Source organism: Kogia breviceps, chromosome 4 (assembly GCF_026419965.1).
Source record: "Kogia breviceps isolate mKogBre1 chromosome 4, mKogBre1 haplotype 1, whole genome shotgun sequence".
Classification (NCBI taxonomy): domain Eukaryota; kingdom Metazoa; phylum Chordata; class Mammalia; order Artiodactyla; family Physeteridae; genus Kogia; species Kogia breviceps.
Window position 1 is genome coordinate 164,414,361 of NC_081313.1, and position 20,080 is coordinate 164,434,440.

The 20,080-nt window shown below is 52.3% G+C and overlaps 1 protein-coding gene across 2 annotated transcripts in view; it reads left to right on the top strand.

Moving 5' to 3' along the window:
- WWC1 (WW and C2 domain containing 1) overlaps positions 1 to 20,080 on the top strand; it is a 149,628-nt gene that overhangs the window by 107,165 nt on the left and 22,383 nt on the right. For both annotated transcript variants that reach the window (XM_059063072.2, XM_067032290.1), the window contains 8 exons: positions 1,014 to 1,256; positions 6,770 to 6,859; positions 7,670 to 8,205; positions 11,692 to 11,800; positions 12,189 to 12,269; positions 12,922 to 13,008; positions 14,192 to 14,384; positions 19,825 to 19,977. In XM_059063072.2, coding sequence (XP_058919055.1) covers positions 1,014 to 1,256; positions 6,770 to 6,859; positions 7,670 to 8,205; positions 11,692 to 11,800; positions 12,189 to 12,269; positions 12,922 to 13,008; positions 14,192 to 14,384; positions 19,825 to 19,977 — 1,492 coding nt within the window. The remainder of the gene's footprint in view (positions 1 to 1,013; positions 1,257 to 6,769; positions 6,860 to 7,669; positions 8,206 to 11,691; positions 11,801 to 12,188; positions 12,270 to 12,921; positions 13,009 to 14,191; positions 14,385 to 19,824; positions 19,978 to 20,080) is intronic.

The window sequence follows — 20,080 nt, forward strand, 5'->3', positions numbered from 1 at the left end:
TGTCTATGTAGCACTTGGCATTGTTTAAAGAGCTCTTAATGATATGTTTTCACTTGGTCCTCATAACCCACCTGGCAGTACCATCATTATTCCCATCTTACAGATGAGGATATTGTGTCTCAAAGCAGTGAAGGGCTCCCAACTCCCTCCTGTAACACTTATTAAGGGCCTGCAGTGTACCAGGCACTGTGCTAGGAGCTTGTGTTCCCTAAATGATTTCTTAAGAAGGGCAGAGCCAAGACTCCAACCCAAAGCCTCTGACCTCAAATCCGCAGCCGTTCGCAGGGTATTTGCCGCCACTTTCTAGATTGAGAACACAAGGTTAAGCAATGGCAGTGTTTGCTGTGGTCATAGCGGGCCCATGACTGCCACTGGCTCAGCACTTATGTGCCAGACACACTGAACACGTAGGTGCTCATTTTGACACGAGTTCTGAAGGAGGAGTAACTGTTTTCTTAATGTACAAGGCTCAGAGAGTGTACCCAACATTACACACCTAAGAAGTAGTTAAACCAGGGAATAAGCACAGTAGCAGGAGAAACATTCACTGAGTGCTTGTTTAGCATGCACGAAATGTCGTGCTTGGACATTTTATGAATTATGTCATAAAACCTTCAACCGTTACCCCACAAGGAAGGAAGTTTTGTTATTCCCTTCAGAGAGACGAAGAGACTTGCCCAAGGTCACCTAGCTAGTGGCAGGAGGCTATTGCCTGGTGACGAATCCACCTCTACTCTATCAGGCTTCCTGTCCCTGCAGGCAAGACTCTGCCTCTACCCTATCCCTGCAGGGCCTACTCATGATTGGCACATGGTAGGCCCCGCATATGTTTGTTAGATAAAAATCTGTTCCTTGAGACCACACGCTGATCAAAAGGAAGTCAGTCACTGTCAAAGAGGATGCTCTGAGGACAGCATGGCTCCTTGGACCACGTAACCTTGGCAACACAGTCTGTCACACTGCTGCCGCATTGCCCTGGGCACACCAGTCATGCTCACCCTCTTGGCCCGCAGGATCGCCAACCTGAAGATCCAGCTAGCCAAGCTCGACAGCGAGGCCTGGCCGGGAGTGCTCGACTCCGAGAGGGACCGGCTGATCCTCATCAACGAGAAGGAGGAGCTGCTGAAGGAGATGCGCTTCATCAGCCCCCGGAAGTGGACCCAGGGGGAGGTGGAGCAGCTGGAGATGGCCCGGAAGCGTCTGGAGAAGGACCTGCAGGCGGCCCGGGACACCCAGAGCAAGGCGCTGACCGAGAGGTGGGGCTGGGCCGGGGGCCGGCGGGCCGGGGCCCTTCCCTCGCTGCCAGTGTATCCTCCGGCCCCCAGCAGGGTGGGGAGAGGTGACGGGGTCAACCTGGGGCTCCTGGGCTTCAGTCCGAGGACACTCCGTTTAAAGATCTCACCACTTTCCACAGTAGCGAATCTGGGGAAGTGACTCACCGTCCAGCTACCCCAGAACTTTACACAGGGGATCGCATTACCAAAAAAATCTGCTTACCTGCAGGTTTTCAGAAATTATCTTCTGACTAAGATAAACTCTATGTAATTTAGAGCAGTCGTTCTCCAACTTTGTGACATTGATTCGCATTGTATTATTATCTAATAGACAACAGTTTCACAAAGCAGTGCATACTCTTTCTCTGCGTGACAGCCCTCTGATCTTTTCTTTTATGTTGCATTTCTTTTCATGCTGGTCATGGCCCACTAAATTGATTTCACCACATGCTAGCAAATTGCAATTTGCAGTTTGAAATACACTGGTTGAGATGGGGGTTGCGAACTGAGATGTTTATAGGCGTCAAGCAGGTGATATAAATGCCAGAGGCCCACCTGGCCGTGGGCCATGTTAGACTGGAAGGTACAGACCCCACTTGTCTAAAGCAGGCGCCGTCTGCAGCCAGTGGAGGCGCAGGCCCCAGGCTGCCAGAGGCCCCCATATTTCAAGAAAAGAGTTGTTTGGATTTTTTTTTTTTAATATTGGCAACTAATCCAAAAATTGTTTTAAATACCATAAGGGCTAAGGCAGCTTCATCTGTGGGCTTGATTTAACCTGAAAGCCACTGGTTTCCATTCTCCAGTTGAAGCCTTATAACAGACTTTACTTCCTTCAGTGTCTCACCAGCCTCCACACTCACGTTGCACAGAGCACAACTCCGTGTTCACAGTGGGTCCTACAATCCCCTGTTTCTCATTCATTCTTTCTTTCATTCATCCATCAGCCCATTCTTTATTCAATCATTCGTGTAGGAAACGTTTTGTTGCACATATTTTGCGTGCAAGGCAATTTGGAGGATTCAGAAATGAACAAGTCACGATCCCTGCCCTGATACCCTTAAAATCTATTCAGTTATTTTCACTTGTTTTCTGGCACCAGACTTTATTGAACAAGGTCCCTGCCCTTAAGGAGCTGGAGTTGAAGATGGTGATTTTCAAACGTGTTAGGGGAGCGGGAGGTGGAGGAGAGGGGATGAGCAAGGGAATTCCTCTTTCCAGTGAAATCAGAGGCAGAAGCCCAGTTTATAAAGCAGATAAACTTGTCTGGGCCCAGTGGCAGCAGGCCAGGCATCCTAGGTGCCTGGCTGTGCTCCTTGCATCACCCTATGATGGGTCCTAAGATGCCTTCAGGGAGCCTCCCGAGGGCTAAGGAACCTTGCTTGCAATCCCACCCTAGTAACTGAGTAAGCTCTATTTGCACATAATGGGGTGCCAGACGGGTCAAGTTGACCAGCCTCTTTCTGGCCTTTTGTAACCACATCACATAGTCCATTGACAGATCAATGGTGGGGACTCTCTCCCCACCAAGCCCCTTGTCAGAACTACTACCAGGGATGTGTCACTTTCCTCTCCTTTATCTTCCCCTGGGAGGGGTGGCTGGTCAGCGCTGACCTACCACCAGGCAGGTGGGAGAGGGAGGAGGAGAGGGCTTCAATATTTGGTGTTTTGTAACCCTACAAAGAACCTTCTAGAATTCTCTGTTAGTGCCAAGACTTTGTCCTGCTTCCCCCAAGGCTGTCTGTGCACCTTGGGGACAAGGCCTGTGTCTAGACACCTTTGTGCCTTTAGTGTTAGTTGAAAGAATAAATGGTTCGCCAGCCCGGGAAGACCCTTACAGGCCTCTGTATGCATCTCCTGATCTGTCTACCAGTCCTCTGGGCCCCTGACTTGCTCCCAGACCCCACAGCTGTCACTGGAAAGCCCTTAGCTTTTCATTATGCTCACAGCCAGCAGCTGAAGAGAACAGATCCCTGGCAGCCTTACTCCTTGTTGGGTCAATAGAGATACCCTTCCCACCACCTACCTTGTGCAAGTCATTGACCAATATGGACTTCAATTGCCTAATAGGGAAAAAAAAAACCAGGATAATTACATTGAATAGTTATATATTCTGAAGGCAGGTGGTTGGACCAGATTGTGAATTGAGGCTCTTCTCTGCTCTCATAATTTTGGTTTCTCGAAACTAGGATTGGATATTCTCTTAGAGACCCCTATACTACATGCAAAATGTGCCATTAAGTACCAGACCCTGTAAGCTATATCATCTCATTTAAACCTCCCGGCAACCCTGAGGTTAATCTTCATTTCATAGTTGTGGAAACTGAGGCTCACCCAACATCACCAAAGGGCAGAGCTGGAATTACAACCCAGGCTTGCTGGCTCTGGAGCTCATGCTTGCCTTAGTCTCCTGCCCACTTAGAAGGTCTTTTATTATTGCCTTCAGCCCCATCTTTCAAAGGTCTGATTGCTCCCCTGGAACAGTGAGTTCACACGGCCAGTCCAGGGAAGCCAGAACCTCCACGCCGTGGCAGCTGCTGAGCAGGTGTCTCGAGGTCCCAGAGGGCAAGGTCCCCTGGGGGACGTGCAGAGAGAAGCCAGGGGGCACGTGGGCAGGAAGAGGTGAGGGCCTCGGGAAGGACAGGGACAGGGCTGACGGGTGTGAGCCTCCTGCACGAACGAGAGGAGAGAGCCCACCCAGCCGTCTTCGTCTGTGTTCAGCTGTCTGCCTCTGGCCGCCTGTTTGTCTGTGTTCATCCCTCTGGTTCTCTTGTTCTCTCTCTAGGTTTCTTTCTCTTTTTGTTTCTCATGCTCCTCTCTGTCTCTCAATATGGGAGTATTAGACTCGTCACCTCACACAACAGCCTCTCTGCTCAAGGTGCTTTTGAGAAGGCCAGGAAGAGCACACCACAGGGCCTACCAAACCCCGGTGTCGAATCAATCAGAAGCACAGACCTCCCCACCAGTGCTCCCCGTCCTGCACGCTGCTTCCTCCTCCCTCCCCAGGGGCCCTCCCCAGCACTCCTGAGAACTGCAGTGCCTGTTAGAGTGAGGACTCCCTGCCCCCACCCCAGGGACCAATTCCCCAGGCCTGAGATGGAGCCCAGGCTCTTGCATTTTCAACCAGCACCCCAGGGGCTGAGCTGCAGCTTGTGGGGGTTCCAGCCCCACCTCCTGGGTCCTCTGCCTGCTTCCGCGCTTGACGTGTTCTTGGCCTCCCGGCGTGTGCCAGGCTTCGCACGCAGACACCGTATGGCCAGCGAAGCCCAAATACCTGTAGGAGGCCGCCTCGGCGTCTATGTGTTGCTGCTGGTAGCTACACCCCTGTGCTTGGGAGGTCAAGGCCATCTGGCTCCCGGTCCCCTCAGCCTCCTGTTGGGGCTCCACTGGGGACCTGCACTTACTGCCAGAGCACGCCTCTGTGGTCTCCTCCCAGGGGAGAGGAAAACAAAGGTAGAAATGGTGGCCCAGGCTGCACCTTGACCCCAGACCTCACACCCTTTCGAGGTCTTGCTCTCATGAAGGGTCAGATTCCATGGTCGTGTCCATTGCACTGAAAACCGGGATTTTGTTCCTTATGGGCTCCATCTGCCAGCCCCCCTAGCCCCGGGCAGGACTCTGGAAAGACAGGGCTGGGGACTGAGCTGGCCAAGAACCATGCCGAGGCCGCGGCTCCCGTGGTCTTTTCTGAAATTTCACAAGGCCAGTTCCCAGTGACTGGTCCTGCCCCTCCCTTATATCACTTCGCAGTTGTGTCTCAAACAAGCCCCGGTCTTCACGGCAGGGCCTTGGGCGTGTCAGTGGAGGGATGGCGTGGTTAGGTTTTCCATGGAAATGAACTCTTTTCTCCCAGGCCCCAGGCTGGGTTGGCTGTGCTCTGGGGGCAATGAGTCAGTCATTCCTCCTGCAGCAGGATGGCATAAGGGGATAAGATGCCAACGGTGGGACATATCCGTCCCTGGAAGATTTAACATCCAGGTCTTTCAACAGAGCAAATAAGCTTTCCCCACATCAACTGGGGAAAAGTCTTCCATTCAGCAATAACTTTTCAAGCACATCCATGTAGTGGGCGCCATGCTAGGGGCTGAGAGAGTGAGGCACAGTTCCTGCCTTACAATCCCCAGCCAGTGCAGCAGCTCAGAAACCTTACTGTGCCGAAAAGTCACCTGGAATAGGGAATAAAGATGCAGATTCCAGGGAATTCCCTGGTGGTCCAGTGGTTAGGACTTGGCACTTTCACTGCCGGGGCCCGGGTTCAGCCTCTGGTTGGAGAGCTCAGATCCTGGAAGCTGCACAGCATGGCCAAAAAAAAAAGATGCAGATTCCTGAGCCCTGCCCCTAGACTTTCTGATTCAGTAGATCTAAGTAGAAATCAGGGATGTGCATTTAATAAGCACACCTCCCCTTCTGGTGGGGGAGCTCTGTGGGCCACAGACAGAGAACCACTAATCTAGTGGATGCAGGGGAGCAGCCCAAGTCATGAGTGGGTGATGGAGCTCCTTCCCTGTCAGATCCAAGGAGCAACACCCTCTCTGGAGCCCACCCAAGCTGCCCCCATTGGGAATTTCAGGAGAAACTGGGGGGGCTGAGCAGAGCCTATATCCAGCCATCCCTTCTAAACTCAAGGGTTTTGCCTTCAGGAAGGGAGCCGCTGAATTGGGCTCTGGTGTGGGCATGCCTGGGTGCAGGCCTTAGCTCCCGGGTTCTGACTCTCTGTCACACTCATCCGGATCCTCCCCAGGCTCTCTGGAAGCACTCTCTTCAGCTCCTTGGCTGACCATTGCCCATCCATTCAGCCTTGGGATGCTGTATAGACTCAGAGCTCAGTCCTGGACCCTATCTTTTTTTTCCTTCTATATTTTACCCTAAGATGGTGCATTCATTTGTTAGGGCTGCCAAACCAAAGTTCCACAAACTGGGTGACTTAAACAATGGTAATTTATTTCCTCACAGTCCTGGAAGCCACAAGTCCAAGGACAAGGTGTTGGCAGAGTTGTTTCTCCTGAGATCTCTCTCCTTGGCCTGTGGATGGCCATCTACACATGGTCATCTACCGTGTCTTCACTTGGTCTTCTCTCTCTGCATGTCTGTACACGGCGTAGGGAGGGATGGTTGGGGGGGAATCCTAATTCTGCCAGTAACTCTACAGCTTTAAGTAAACTCTTTAACTCTAAGAGCCTCAGTTTTCTCGTATATAAAGTGGTTAAAAAAAAATTCTTACTATGCAGGGTTATTGTGCAAATGATTTATGGCAATGTTACAAGTTTCCTAGTCAGCCCCTGGTATATAGCAGTTGATGCATATAGCAGTTACTATAGGATTATAGGTAGAGGCCACACCTCTCCAAACATCGTAATATAATGCCTTCAGGAAGTTCTTGTGTGTGCGTCTGTGGGTCTGTGCGTACATCTCCATGAGCCCCTGCCTGTGATTCCTCTTTCGGGCAGATGGAGGCGGGTTCCCTCCGAGCTCCCCACTCATGCCTTCTCTCCCTTCAGGTTGAAGTTGAACAGTAAGAGGAACCAGCTGGTGAGAGAGCTTGAGGAAGCCACCCGGCAGGTAGCGGCTCTGCACTGCCAGCTGAAAAGGTGAGTCGTAGGCAGTGAGGTGTGTGCTCCCCTGGGCACGGCCATATGCAGGCGTCCCGAGGCAGCCCAGCCCAGCTTCTGCCCTTTACGTGTCCTTCATGGCCTGAGCGTGCCCGTTTAGAAGCACAGCAGGCAGATGGATGGTCTGGGGCACTCGCTCTGGGCCTGGTGTGGCTGGGGACAGGGTCCTTCACCTCCCCAGACCGCAGCCTCCTTGGTCCTCTGACAGCACAGCAGAAGGCCCCAGTTGGGTGCTAGTGTGTCTTGTTCACGTCTCTGCAGTCAACTTGCACAGTGCAGAGAGGGTAGGGCTCAGGCTGGGGCTTCGGTGGGCCATGTGGCTGGAATTTTATCACAACATTCTGTTTTCAGCAAATATTTTTAACAGTTGACAATGCTTTCCAAATTACACTTAGGATATAAAGTTTCCTTTTTAAGAAAACTATATTAACGTGTAAAAAGTGAGTTGAGTTGAAGGGAATTATTAAGCAGCATTATTTGGGGTTGGATTCAGATATGGAGAAATATGACAGTGGAATGCCGCTGGTGGAGGTTTGAGAAACAGAGATATCGAGGAGAAAGTGGACTTTTAAGGCAGCTGGCTTGGGTTCGAATGCCAGCTCTACCAGCTCCTGATTATATGGCCTTCTCGGGATATCCTCTTTAGTGAAATGGGGATGCGTGGTCCGCTCTGGAGACTGTCAAGAGGGTCTGATGAGATGTTGCATTCTAAGTGCACGTGGTGCTTTTCAGGGGAAGTTCGGGGCGGCCCACCCACTCTGTGTCCTCACCCTCCCTCCCCTGCCCCAGCCTCTCTGGCAGCATGCAGAGCCTGTCCTCGGGCAGCAGCCCTGGATCCCTCACGTCCAGCCGGGGCTCCCTGGCCGCCTCTAGCCTGGACTCCTCCACCTCGGCCAGCTTCACCGACCTCTACTATGACCCCTTCGAACAGCTGGACTCGGAACTACAGAGCAAGGTGGAATTCCTGCTCTTGGAGGGGGCCACGGGCTTCCGGCCCTCGGGGTGCATCACCACCATCCACGAGGACGAGGTGGCCAAGACCCAGAAGGCAGAGGGGGGCGGCCGCCTGCAGGCCCTGCGCTCCTTGTCCGGCACTCCAAAGTCCATGACCTCCCTGTCCCCCCGTTCCTCACTCTCCTCCCCATCCCCGCCCTGCTCCCCTCTCATCGCTGACCCCCTCCTGGCTGGAGACGCCTTCCTGAGCAACCTGGAGTTTGAAGACCCCGAGCTGAGTGCCACCCTTTGCGAACTGAGCCTTGGCAACAGCACCCGGGAGAGGTACCGGCTGGAGGAACCCGGAACAGAGGGCAAGCCGCTGGGCCAAGGTAGAGGGCACCACATCCGGAGGGCGGGAGCCTCCAGGAGCGAGGAGGGTGGGATTTGTGCTCGGGTCCAAGTTCCAGACCCCAGTGATAATTATGGACAATGTGGTTTTCTTGTTTTTTTTTTTTGGCTGCATTGAGTCTACGTTGCTACGCGCGGGCTTTCTCTAATTGTGGCGAGCGGGGGCTGCTCTTCGTTGCGGTGCGCGGGCTTCTCATTGCGGTGGCCTCCCTTGTTGCGGAGCACGGGCTCTCTAGGTGCGCGGGCTTCAGTAGTTGTGGAACGTGGCCTCAGCAGTTGTGGCTCATGGGCTCTAGAGCGCAGGCCCAGTAGTTGTGGCGCACGGGCTTAGTTGCTCCGCGGCATGTGGGATATTCCCCAACCAGGGCTCAAACCCGTGTCCCTGCATTGGCAGGCGGATTCTTAACCACTGCGCCACCAGGGAAGCGCCTATGGGCAACATTTACTGACTGCTTTCTATGTGCCAGATCTTTACATGGTAGATTTATTTATTTATTCATTCAGTAGGTATTTATTATGTGTTTACTATGGTCTAGGTCTTGAGCGAAGGGTTTTCCATGGTGGGTTCATTCATACAACAGATATTAAGTACCTCCTGAAACTAAATGCCAGGTCCTGTGCTAATGGGTGTACATGGATTCATTCATTCTTTCATTCAACTGATATGCCACGTGGGTTAGTCTCAAGGATACAGCAAGGTCCTGGTTCCCGTGAAGCCTACATGCAAATGAAGGCACAGACAGTAACTGTACAAGCAGACCAATAAAAGCGCTAGGGAGAAAATAAAACAGGACATGTGATGGAGCTTTTCAGGTTGGGTTAGGGCTGCCAGTTCAGATTGGGTGGTGAAGGAAGGCGACACTTGAATGGAGCCTTGAGCAGTGAGAGGGAGCCAGCCTTGGGAGAAGCAAGAGCAAAGTCTCTGAGGCTGGAGCAAGGGGCTGCAAGAGGGCCCAGAGGGAGGAGATCACCAACAAGGCAGAGAATTGGACAGAGTACGGGTTGTGTAAGGTAAGGAGTTTACGTTTTACCCTCATGGCAGCAAGGATCCGTGTGACTGTTTGAAGCCAGGGAATAATATGACTCCCATTCTGCATGGCGTCAGAAAAGAGCATTATGGTGTGGACTGAGATTCAGGTTGGAAGCTGTCATCATCAGCTTCAGGCCGGATGCTGATGACGACAGCTAAGATTTATTACAAGAAAAATCTTTATCTTTAGCAGCAACCACATAATAAATTATAATAGTTAAAATTTATTGGGGTGCATTACGTGGTGAGCAGTGTGCTTTATATGTTGAAATAGGTTACTTGCATTATACCCATTTCACAGATGAGGAAACAGAGGTTCAGAGAAGTGCTTCCCCAGTAGGTGGGGAAGCAGGGATTGGAATCTGGGTTTTTCTGACCCCAGAGTCCAATCTCTTTATCATCACGCTCCCCTTAGGACATGAGGCAGCTCTGCGTATTTATTCCTAAGACACTCCGGGTCCTATTCATCATGCTTATGGTATGAAGGTCAGGACTGAGCAGGGTGATTTATCAAGTTCAGGTGTGCAAGATAACAGGCACTGTTAGGCATACTTACTCACATAGGCCTCACAACAACACTATGAGGTGGGTACTATTATTATCCTCCTCTTACAGACTGAAAAGAATGAAACTCAGCAAGGTTAAGTGACTTGTCCAAGGTCATTGTCACTGCTGTGAAGCGGTAGAGTCAGGACTGGCTCCAAGACCACCTGCCCAGAACCCACAATGAGCCATGTGCCAGCTCTGTCAGCAAAGGGCTCCTGGTCCTGGCTCCCGTGAGGCCAGCTAGAAGCTCAACCCGCTTCAGCCGTCAGCTCCAGGAATGGGTGGGAGGGCTGCCGCCGCACCCAGAGCTATCAGTTCCTTCGTGTGCAAGGGCCAGTGGGAGCAAGGGGGAAACGACGAGATTTCCCAGTTAATTAAAGGCTCTGCTGCGTGCGTGCTAGCCGCTTCCTTAGAAGAGGAGCTGAGAGATCCCCGGGGCTCCCTCACCGGCAAGGGAGTCTTGCTGAGTGCCCTCAAACAAAAATAAAAACAGCCTTCCTACTGCAGCTGGTGGCAAGCCTCAGAAAATTGTTCCCTGGAGAGGAGGGGTGTGCAGGTGGTACCCCTAACAAGGCTCAAGAAGCGTTCCCGGCGCTCCCTGTCTAAAGGCTGCGATAAGCTGGCTCGGGGATGCTGGGACCCCAACCGAGTGCAGGGAGCGACCCCCATCCCCCCGCCTTCCGCCACAACGTCCGTGCAGCTTGGGGGCCAGAGCCCGCTCGCGTCTCAGGCCAGCGTTTCTTCACGCCATCTCCAGAAGCCTTCCCCGCTGCCAGCTGATGCCAGGCTGAGCCCAGACACTAAGCAGGTTATGCGATTAGTGCCACTGTTCAGTCAGCAGACAAATTAATCTCCTTAAGTGGTTTAGTGGAGGGTGGAGAGGGGTGGGTCTGAAGGCAGGAGGTCTCCAGGGCTGCAGCAGCAGATGTGGGACACAGGCTGGGAAAGCCATGCCCACATGGCCCCTTGGCTTCTCCCAGGCTCACTGTCACCATCCCCACCCCCAGCCCCTTCTCCAGTCTGCCCACCCCCGCCCATGTGCCTGGCACACAGGGAAGTGCTGGCCGTGAGGTTGAAGCCCCTGAATCTGTCCTTCCCCTGCTGCGTGGGGGTCAGGAGCTGTCCTATTCATCTTAGTAGTTCTGAACTTAGCAGTGGACCTGGCACACCATCAGCGCCCATTACTTGGGGAAGGAAGGAATGCGCAGTGTGTGCTGAATGCTTGGGTCTGAGCCCCAGGTAGAGACTTCTGAGGGCCTCTGTCAAGGGCAGGGGAGATGGACTGAGTTAGGAATGGAATGGGATAGGCGAGTAGGACAGCCGGTACTTAAGTCCTTCCCTTCTTCCTCCTCTTGCCCCTCCCAAGGTTCCGGGGGCTGTTATTTTTCCCCAGGTGTGTAGGGATCGATCTAGAAGACATCACTATAGTGATGGGAATGATAGTCGTAATAACTAAGGATGGTGGTACCGACTTTTCTAGAGCGCTTCCCCTGCACCCGTCTCTGTCCTAAGGACTTCCCTATATCATCTCATCCAGTCTTTCCAACAGCCCTGCAAGGCAGGTATTATTATCACCGTTTTACAGATGAGGAATGCAGGGCTGAGAGGGAGTAAATCAGTGTCCCACTGTCATGAAGCTGTATGTGGCAGAACTGCGATCTGAACCCAGGTGGTTTGGCTCTGGAGTCTGAGACGTTAAACACAGAATCACATGCTACCCTTTCCTTCACCGCAAAAAAGGAAGGACCTTGCTGTCAAGTGCAGAGGTGGCTGGATTTTGGCGGGACCATGTTAGGACAGTGAGGGGATCAAAAGGTGTATTGTGACGACAGTATCCTGATTTCTAAACCCCGCCTGGCCATCCTTCCCTTTTTTTCCTCTCTCCTTCCAGCGGCAAATAAGGCTCGGGGGTGCGACCTGAAAGTGGCCTGTGTCTCAGCTGCCGTGTCAGATGAATCCGTGGCCGGGGACAGTGGTGTGTATGAGGCTTCTGTGCAGAGGTGGGTCCCTGAGTCTTGGGAACTCCGGGCCTCCTCAGGTGTGTGGGAGGGATCCACAGGAGAGCGGCGCTGAAGAGGCAGACGGGGCTCCTCCTCCTGGGGCTGGAGAGGCTTCACATTTGGGAGACTGCTAGTTCCGCAATTGCCATTAAGGGTGTATGGCTAGAGGAGCAAGTATTAGAGAAAGCGCAGCTGCTGCTTCGAGAGGGGGATTCGGAGTAGTTGTGGGCAGGCAGGGTCCACAGGGAGGCTGAGCAGACCCAAACCTTCCCCTCCTTGAGGACCCAGCTGCTCCCTCCCAGAGAGAACCCTGTCTCTGGAAAATGACTTTGGCCCCTGGTCACTACAGTGAAGCCTGACCCTGTCTCTTTCCTGTGTTGCTTTCCAGACCGGGTGCCTCAGAAGCCGCCGCTTTTGACAGTGACGAGTCAGAAGTAGTGGGTGCAACCCGGGTTCAGATCGCCCTGAAGTAAGTGGCAGGGAGGGCGGGACAGAGGGGCGTGGTCTGTGCAGGGTCGTCTCCAGCATTTACCCTCACAGCTGCCCAGCGAGGCAGGCAAGAACCAACAGGACCTGCTGACAGCTGTGGGCTCCTAACTAAAGGGTGTGTGTGTGGGGGGGGTCTCTTTCCATGCCTCCCAGTTCCCCATTTCACAAAAGAGAAAAAACAAGGTTTGAAGACCTTGTAACTTGCCCGGATTCACTGAGCTGGCCAGTGGCAGAGCCAGGCAGGGAGCAAGACTCCTGCCTTTTGGTCTGTTTGGTCATTGTTGCCTCGGCTTTTGTCTTATCATCTCACTTGGACCGAAGTCAACCCCTGGGGGCTGCAGCCCAGATTTCTTACTGTTTTCTCTTGATGCAGGTTGGCCCCAATATTTTTAAAAATAGGAATTAACTGCCCATGTTAAAAGTCAGGAAATTTTATACACCTCTGGCTTCTCTTTAAAAATTCAGACCGACAGCTCTGGACCTGCATCCCGGCATGGCAGCAAACACTGGGCCTGTGCTCTCCAGCTCACCACAGCCCCCAGAGCAGCCAGCAGCCACATCTGTGATTATTAAAGGAGAGAGAGATAAATGTGTGACTAACAGGTGCTCCATATGCCCCCGTTTCATTTCAGGTATGATGAGAAGAATAAGCAGTTTGCAATATTAATCATCCAGCTGAGCAACCTTTCTGCTCTGTTGCTGCAGCAAGACCGGAAAGTGTGAGTGTGTAGAGCTGATGGGCTGTATATTATCCTCTCCCTCTCTGCGCCCATCCCAGGGGACACTCTCCTGCTCTGTTCTGCTCCAACAACAGGCCCCTTAAACCTCTGTGGGTATTTAGTGCACATGACCTTGGTGCACAGTGTCAGTGCCGTGAACGTGGATGCAGGCAGGGTAGCAAACGCGCTCACTCTAAAGAGGAGCGCCCCAGACAGCTTCAGACCTTCCAGATATGCGTCCTGAGCCCCTACCAGGTGCCAGCACTAAGGAAGGGGTGGCGAGCAAAGCTCTGCCCTTGTGAACTTGAAGCCCGATGAAGAGGAAAGTCACGGCCTCTTGTATCTGCCCTAAGCCCGAGTATTCCACGCACAAAGAGCCGGGCCTGCCTTTCTGAAGAGCCGGCTCCCATCACTGTGCTTCTATTGGCAGGTTGTGATGGGGGTTACCTTACGGTCAATGATGATACAGCAAAGACCTGCACTGTCTGCCTCCCAGCTCGGTCCTGTGCAGACCGGGTTTATGTTTCCTTGAGCTCGTCTGCCTACGCGTTCCTCCTTTGCTAGACCGTAGGCCTTGAGGGCGGCAGGAGCTTATATTTCTGTGGCCTGCACCCAGCCAGCATCTGGGGTGTGACACGTGGGAAGGAGGAAGGCAGTCCGGAAAACAGGCAAAACAGAAGGAAGACAAGATTGGACACTGGACTTGTGTGCAGTCTTTGCTGTTACAAACAGGACCAGGGTGCATAACCTTCTCTGTAACTCATTGGTACTTGTGCAGCGGTATCTGTGCCCAGAAGCCAGCTGTCTGGGTCAAAGGGCGAATGCATATGTACTCTTGTTAAGGTTGTCGCCTTCCCCTCCACCGGAGTTGTGGCATTTTGCCTTCCTACCAGCGGTTGTATGAGTGTTCCTCAGTGTTTACAAGCAGCCTCTCTGCACACCGTTGGCCTCAGGCTCCACGAGCTTTGAGGGCCTCCTGATTGGGGGATTCAGTAGAAGGAAAAGCAGCACATTGTCCTTGGGGCCCTTATGCATCCCTCGTGAATAACAGCATAACTACTGGAGAAATTACTCCTGTCCGCTGTTGTTTCCTTGGGGATTTGCGGCAGCCGTTTAGCCTAACACCTGAGCCCCAGACCCGGGCTGAGCTGACCCAGGCTCTCTTGTGTTTCTGTCCCTCCAGGAACATTCGCGTGGCTATCCTTCCCTGCTCCGAGAGTACCACGTGCCTGTTCCGGACCCGGCCTCTGGATGCCTCGGACACACTGGTGTTCAATGAGGTGTTCTGGGTGTCCATGTCCTACCCAGCCCTTCACCAGAAGACCTTAAGAGTCGATGTCTGTGCCACCGATAGGAGCCATCTGGAGGCGTGCCTGGTGAGGACTGTGTCTGTCTATCTGTGCAGCCTTCTGTCCTTCTGGGGATCGGTCCACCTTGTACTTCAGGAAGAAGGCTTGGAGAAGCACAGCTTGTGCTATCAGCCCAGCCCTTCTTGGGTTCTAGGCAGGGGCTCTTCCACAGATGAACAGCATTGTTCCCAGACTTATTGAGAGCGGGAGAAGGGGAGCCGGGGAGCTCCTTTTTTGGCCGTGGAATTGCAGCGCCACACCCCTTGTGCCTGAGGCTGAGTCACCAGCCTTCCCCACCGTGTGGCCTAAGACTCTTTAATTCTGTCTGTTTCCTTATCTGTGAAACCAGCTAACACTGGCTACCTCACAGGTGGTTTCCCTGAGGCTTAAATGAAGTACTAAAGCAGTGCCTCTCAAACTTTCACATGCACACAGGTTACCTGCGGCTCTGGTTAAAATGCAGATTCTGATTCAGCAAGTCTGGGTAGGCAGGCAGCAAGATTCTGCATTTCTGTGAAGCTTCCAGGTGATGCCACTACTCCTGGTCCCTGTAGCAAGGATGTAAAGCAAAGTGTCTGCACACACTAGGTCTCACGGGAAATCAGTTCCCATCCCTTTCCTGCTTGGCTAGGGTTCATAACAGCGTCATTGCCATTTATGTTGTTGTTATGGCTCACAGTATTGCAATAGCTTGTGTCAATTGGATGCAATTTATGTGGTGGGCTCTTAGCTAAGCTCCTTACATGAATTATCTCTGTTGATCCTCACTACAATCTTATAAAATAGGTACCTGTTAACACCAGTGAGGAAACCGAGGTACAAAGAATTTTCCCAAGGTCACACAGTCAGGAAGTGTCAGGAACAGAGTTAGAAACCAGGCAGGTCCACCCATGTCAGACCCTGGATGTTTTCTGTGTGCCAGCACAGTTGCTCCCTGGAGCCCCCAGGTGGGATGGTGACTGCAGGGTTTGGCCGGCAGGGTGGGTGCTGCTGAAGGATGGAGCGGAAAGCTTTTCCAAATCCAGGCTCCAGGGAGTTCCCTGGTGGCCAGTGGTTAGGATTCTGGGCTTTCACTGCCGTGGCCTGGGTTCAGTCCCTGGTGGTTGGGGAACTGAGAAAACTCACAAGCTGCACAGTACAGCCCCCCCCAAATAAGCACATAAATATATATATATACCTAGATAGATAGGTACAGACACACGCACATATGTATATAAAAGGATAGAATTTTTATTTATTTATTTATTTAATTTATTTATTTTTGGCTGAGTTGGGTCTTCGTTGCTATGCGCAGGCTTTCGCCAGTTGCAGCGAGCGGGGGCTACTCTTCATTGTGCTGCGCGGGCTTCTCACTGCAGTGGCTTCTCTTGTTGCAGAGCACAGGCTCTGGGCGCGTGGGCTTCAGTTGTTGTGGCACGCAGGCTCAGTAGTTGTGGCTCGCGGGCTGTAGAGCGCAGGCTCAGTAGTGGTGGTGCACGGGCTTAGTTGCTCTGCGGCATGTGGGATCTTCCCGGACCAGGGTTCAAACCCATGTCCCCTGCACTGGCAGGTGGATTCTTAACCACCGTGCCACCAGGGAAGCCCCAAGGATAGAATTTTTAAAATAAAAATGAATAAACAAATCCAAGCTCCTCCAGTGAAGCGTTTCCTTAACCCCGAGCATTCCTAAATGAGAAGAGACTCAATCCTGTTTTCTTCTCCTAATTGGATGCCTTTTATTCCTCCTTCCTAACTGACGTCTGGCCATTACTGGTTGCCATGGCAGCAGCCAAAGCGCTCATCCTGCCGTGGCTTGTCTCCATCCACGGCCAACGGGAAGCCTCCGTTCCCGTGTCCCGTGGGGATGTGAGTGTTAGGCTGTTGTGTTTTGGTGGTGGGAGGAGGAAAGGAAGTGAGACAAGAGGAGAAAGGGCCATCGGGCCCAACGCAGAGTCTCCCCGCACTGCTGGGTTTGTGGAATCCCTGGTCTGTTTTGAGCCATTTAACCAGCCGGGCAAGGACAATAGTACCCATCCTGAGTAGTGTCTGCATGTCTAGTACTGGGCTAAGAACTTTGTGTGCGGTATCTCATTTAATCCTCGCGACAGCCCTGGGAAGTAATATTAGGATTATCTCCATCTGACAGATAAGGGATCAAGGCCCAGAAAGGCTAATTAACTGGCTCAGATCATCCAGCGAGTCGGTAGGGAAGTCTGGATTTGAACAAGGATTCCAGCATCTTGACGTGTCATCATCACACTATCCTACTGGATTATGGGTTTGGATGAATACTGCCTTCCCCAATATCGTGGGCATCAGTTCCACCAAATGCTTTAGGGTGGCATCGCAGGAGTCACAGGCTTTCCAGCTGGGTCCTGGTTACTCAAGCCCTGACTGTGCATGTTCTGTAAAGGCAGCCCCCTGCCCAGGCCCCACTCATATCCCATGTCTCATCACAACCACCCCTTTGCCCCTTTCTCACTTTGCCATCCCCACTTGGCAAAAACCCAGCCCCATCAAAGTGAACCTTCCCCTTCTCTCCGCCCATGCAATTGGAGCAAAACGCACACACCACCGCCCTGCGGTGTCATTTTAAAATCGTGGTCATGAACCTCCCGTGAGCCCTCTTGCTGCCCAGCGTTTATACTGTGTCTCTCTGGACCACTTACTCTCCTGCTTGTCTCAGTGACAAATTCTTATCCTCTCCTCTCTCCTCGCCCTTACTCTCCCTCCGCTGAGGCCCTCCCTTCACACCCAGTTCTGGAAGAGTAGAAGGAACCCCACAGGGCTTCCCTGGTGGCGCAGTGGTCGAGAGTCCGCCTGCCGATGCAGGGGACGCGGGTTCGTGCCCCGGTCCGGGAAGGTCCCACGTGCCGCGGAGCGGCTGGGCCCGTGAGCCATGGCCGCTGCGCCTGCGCGTCCGGAGCCTGTGCTCCGCAACGGGAGAGGCCACAGCGGTGAGAGGCCCGCGTACCATAAAAAAAAAAAAGGAACCCCACAGCTGCCACGCCGCATCTACCTGTCCTCATGGGCTCTGCTCTTCTTCCCAGAGCTAAGGATGGGTCCTCCCCACTCCCATCTAGGACCATCCTCTCTCAAGGGCGTTACGCCAACCGTTACTCTTTTGCTCTCTCCTGTGTCTCCAGTTTTCCCTCCTCACTGGATCTGGCCTATCAGTATGCCAACATACTGTTATTTCTCCCCTGCTTTAAAAAAAATTTTTTTAACCCCATTTCTTCCTCCAGTTACTACATTATTTCCTTCCTTTGCTCTCTAGCAACGCGTGAAAGAGGTGTGTGTGTTCTCTCTGTATCTCAGTCCACGTGGGCTTTTGCCCTCATCGTTCTACCAGAAATGTGCTCATCAGGGACCTCCTTGTTGCTAAATCCGGTGGCCGGCTCTCCATCCTTGTGCCTCTTGGCCTGCCTACAGCGTTTGGCACAACTCATCACTCCATCTTCCTCAACATCCTTTGCCCTGACTTGGCTTCCCAGACCCCTCGCTCTCCTGGCCTTCTTCCCCCATCACTGGCCCTCTCTGTCTGTCTCCTTTGCAGATTCTTGCTCATTTCCCTGACCTCTCTCTCTTTGAAGGCCCCAGAGCTCAGGCCTTGCTCCTCTCCCCTTTTCTACTTGCCTGCACTGCTTTGGTGATCTCGTCCTATCCCCTGGCTTCAAACACCATCCCATGTGATGGCACCAGCCTGGGCCTTTCCACTCATCTCGGCGTCGTATGTCCGCTGCCGGAATCCACATCTCCTCTTGCACGTCCAGTAGCCATCACCAGTGATGTGTCCACAAGCACGCCCCAGATCTTTCCTCCCATGTCTTCACTGTCTCGGCTGAAGGCAACCCCATTCTCCCACTGCCCAAGCCAGAGACATCAGGGTCATCCTGGACCCCATTCTTCCTCTCATACCTCACCTCCAGTCCTTCGGGACCTCCTGGAAGCTCTGCCTTCAGGAGATCCCCAGATTCCAACCATTTCTCTCCGTGCTCCTGACCTACTACCACCTCTCGCCCAATGGTTGCAGAATCCGCCACTGGATGCCCCTGCTTCTGTTCTTGCTGCCCTTTGTCTCCTTTCAACACGGTAGCCAGGGGCATCCTGTTAAATTGTAGATGACTGCATGCCACTCCTCTACTTGAAACCTTAGGATGGCTTCTGTCTCCACCCAGAGTCAACACCTGGGACTTTGCCTGGCCCCCCAGGCCCTCCAGGATCTGCTCCTTGTCATCTGTTGGATTTTATCCCCAAGACTCTTCTTCCAGCCTCCTTTTGCCCCTTGAATACACCTGCACGCCCCGCTTCCCCAGCGCTTCGCACTGCTATCCTCTCTAACCGGAATTCTCTTCTCCGGGATATGGATGGGCAAATCTCACTCCTTCGCCTCATTCTGATCTTAACCCAAATGTCACCTTCTATGTGATGACTTCCTTCCACCCTATTTAAAATCACATTGCCCCCTCCACTCTCTTACCCCCTCCTCTCCACTCTCCCTGTATTAGTTTCTCAGCAGTACTTTACATCACCTAATATTTCTCTCTATCATAGGTATTAGGGTACATGTTATTTTCACATTTTATCATCTGTGAAATCAAGATGCAGTGTATACTAGATGGCAGGTCATAGTCGAATTGGCAATTATCTTTCTTTCTTAGTGGCACATGAAATAATAATACACTTTATAATCGATGGCATCTTAGACTCTATGAGACACAATATAGAAGTTACTTATTGATTATCTGATTCCCCCAGACTGGAATAGAAGCTCATGAGGGCAAGGATTTTTCTCTGCCTTAAATCCTTCCATATCCCCAACACCCAGAACAGTGCCTGGCACACAGAGGCTACTGGGAAAATGGGTGTGTGTTGAATAAGCGAATGAACAAATGCATAAATGCCATCAGAGTGCATCCAGTTTACCTGAGGCAGACCATTCACGCCTCTGAGCCAGCCTAAAATTGACTGTTATCTTGTTGGAATTAATATAGCCTGGAGAACTCTCTACATCACTACCTAGAGATCTTCCTTATTTTTTTGTACATAGCTATGTAATATTCCACCCTATAGATATATTACAGTTTATGCCTCCAGTGCCCTGTTTCTGGAGCTTTGAGTTGTTTTCCTTGACATCAGTCCTGGTCGAGATGTTTTTTGACTCTGACACCAAAAGCAAAAATCAACGAGTGGAACTACCTCAAAACAAAAGCTTCTGCACAGCAAAGGAAATCATCAACGAAATGAAAAGGCAACCTACTGAATGGGAGAAAATATTTGCAAATCATGTATCTGATAAATATTTAAAGAACCCATACAACTCAATGAAAGAATAAGTTAGTGAACAAGTGAGTTATTGAAAAATGATTAGCACCTAGCCATTTCTTCCTCCCAGGAAGCTTCTGTCTCACCTGGAGTGGTGTTTTGCATACTGCCCCCAGAATACCTTGTCACCCCCTGGTTGTGCTTTTTTTCCCATTCTCCACAGGGAGGCGCCCAGATCAGCCTGGCTGAGGTCTGCCGGTCCGGGGAGAGGTCGACTCGCTGGTACAACCTTCTGAGCTACAAATACTTGAAGAAACAGAGCAGGGAGCCCAAACCAGCAGGAGCCATGGCCCCCATGCCAGGACCTGAAAGCACGGTGAGCTGGGCCACAGCTTTGCACCCTTCTCCTGCACGTGCGGCACCTGGTTGGATGGGAGGAAAAGCCTCTCCCTGAATTGGAGATGGCTGGACATCAGAGG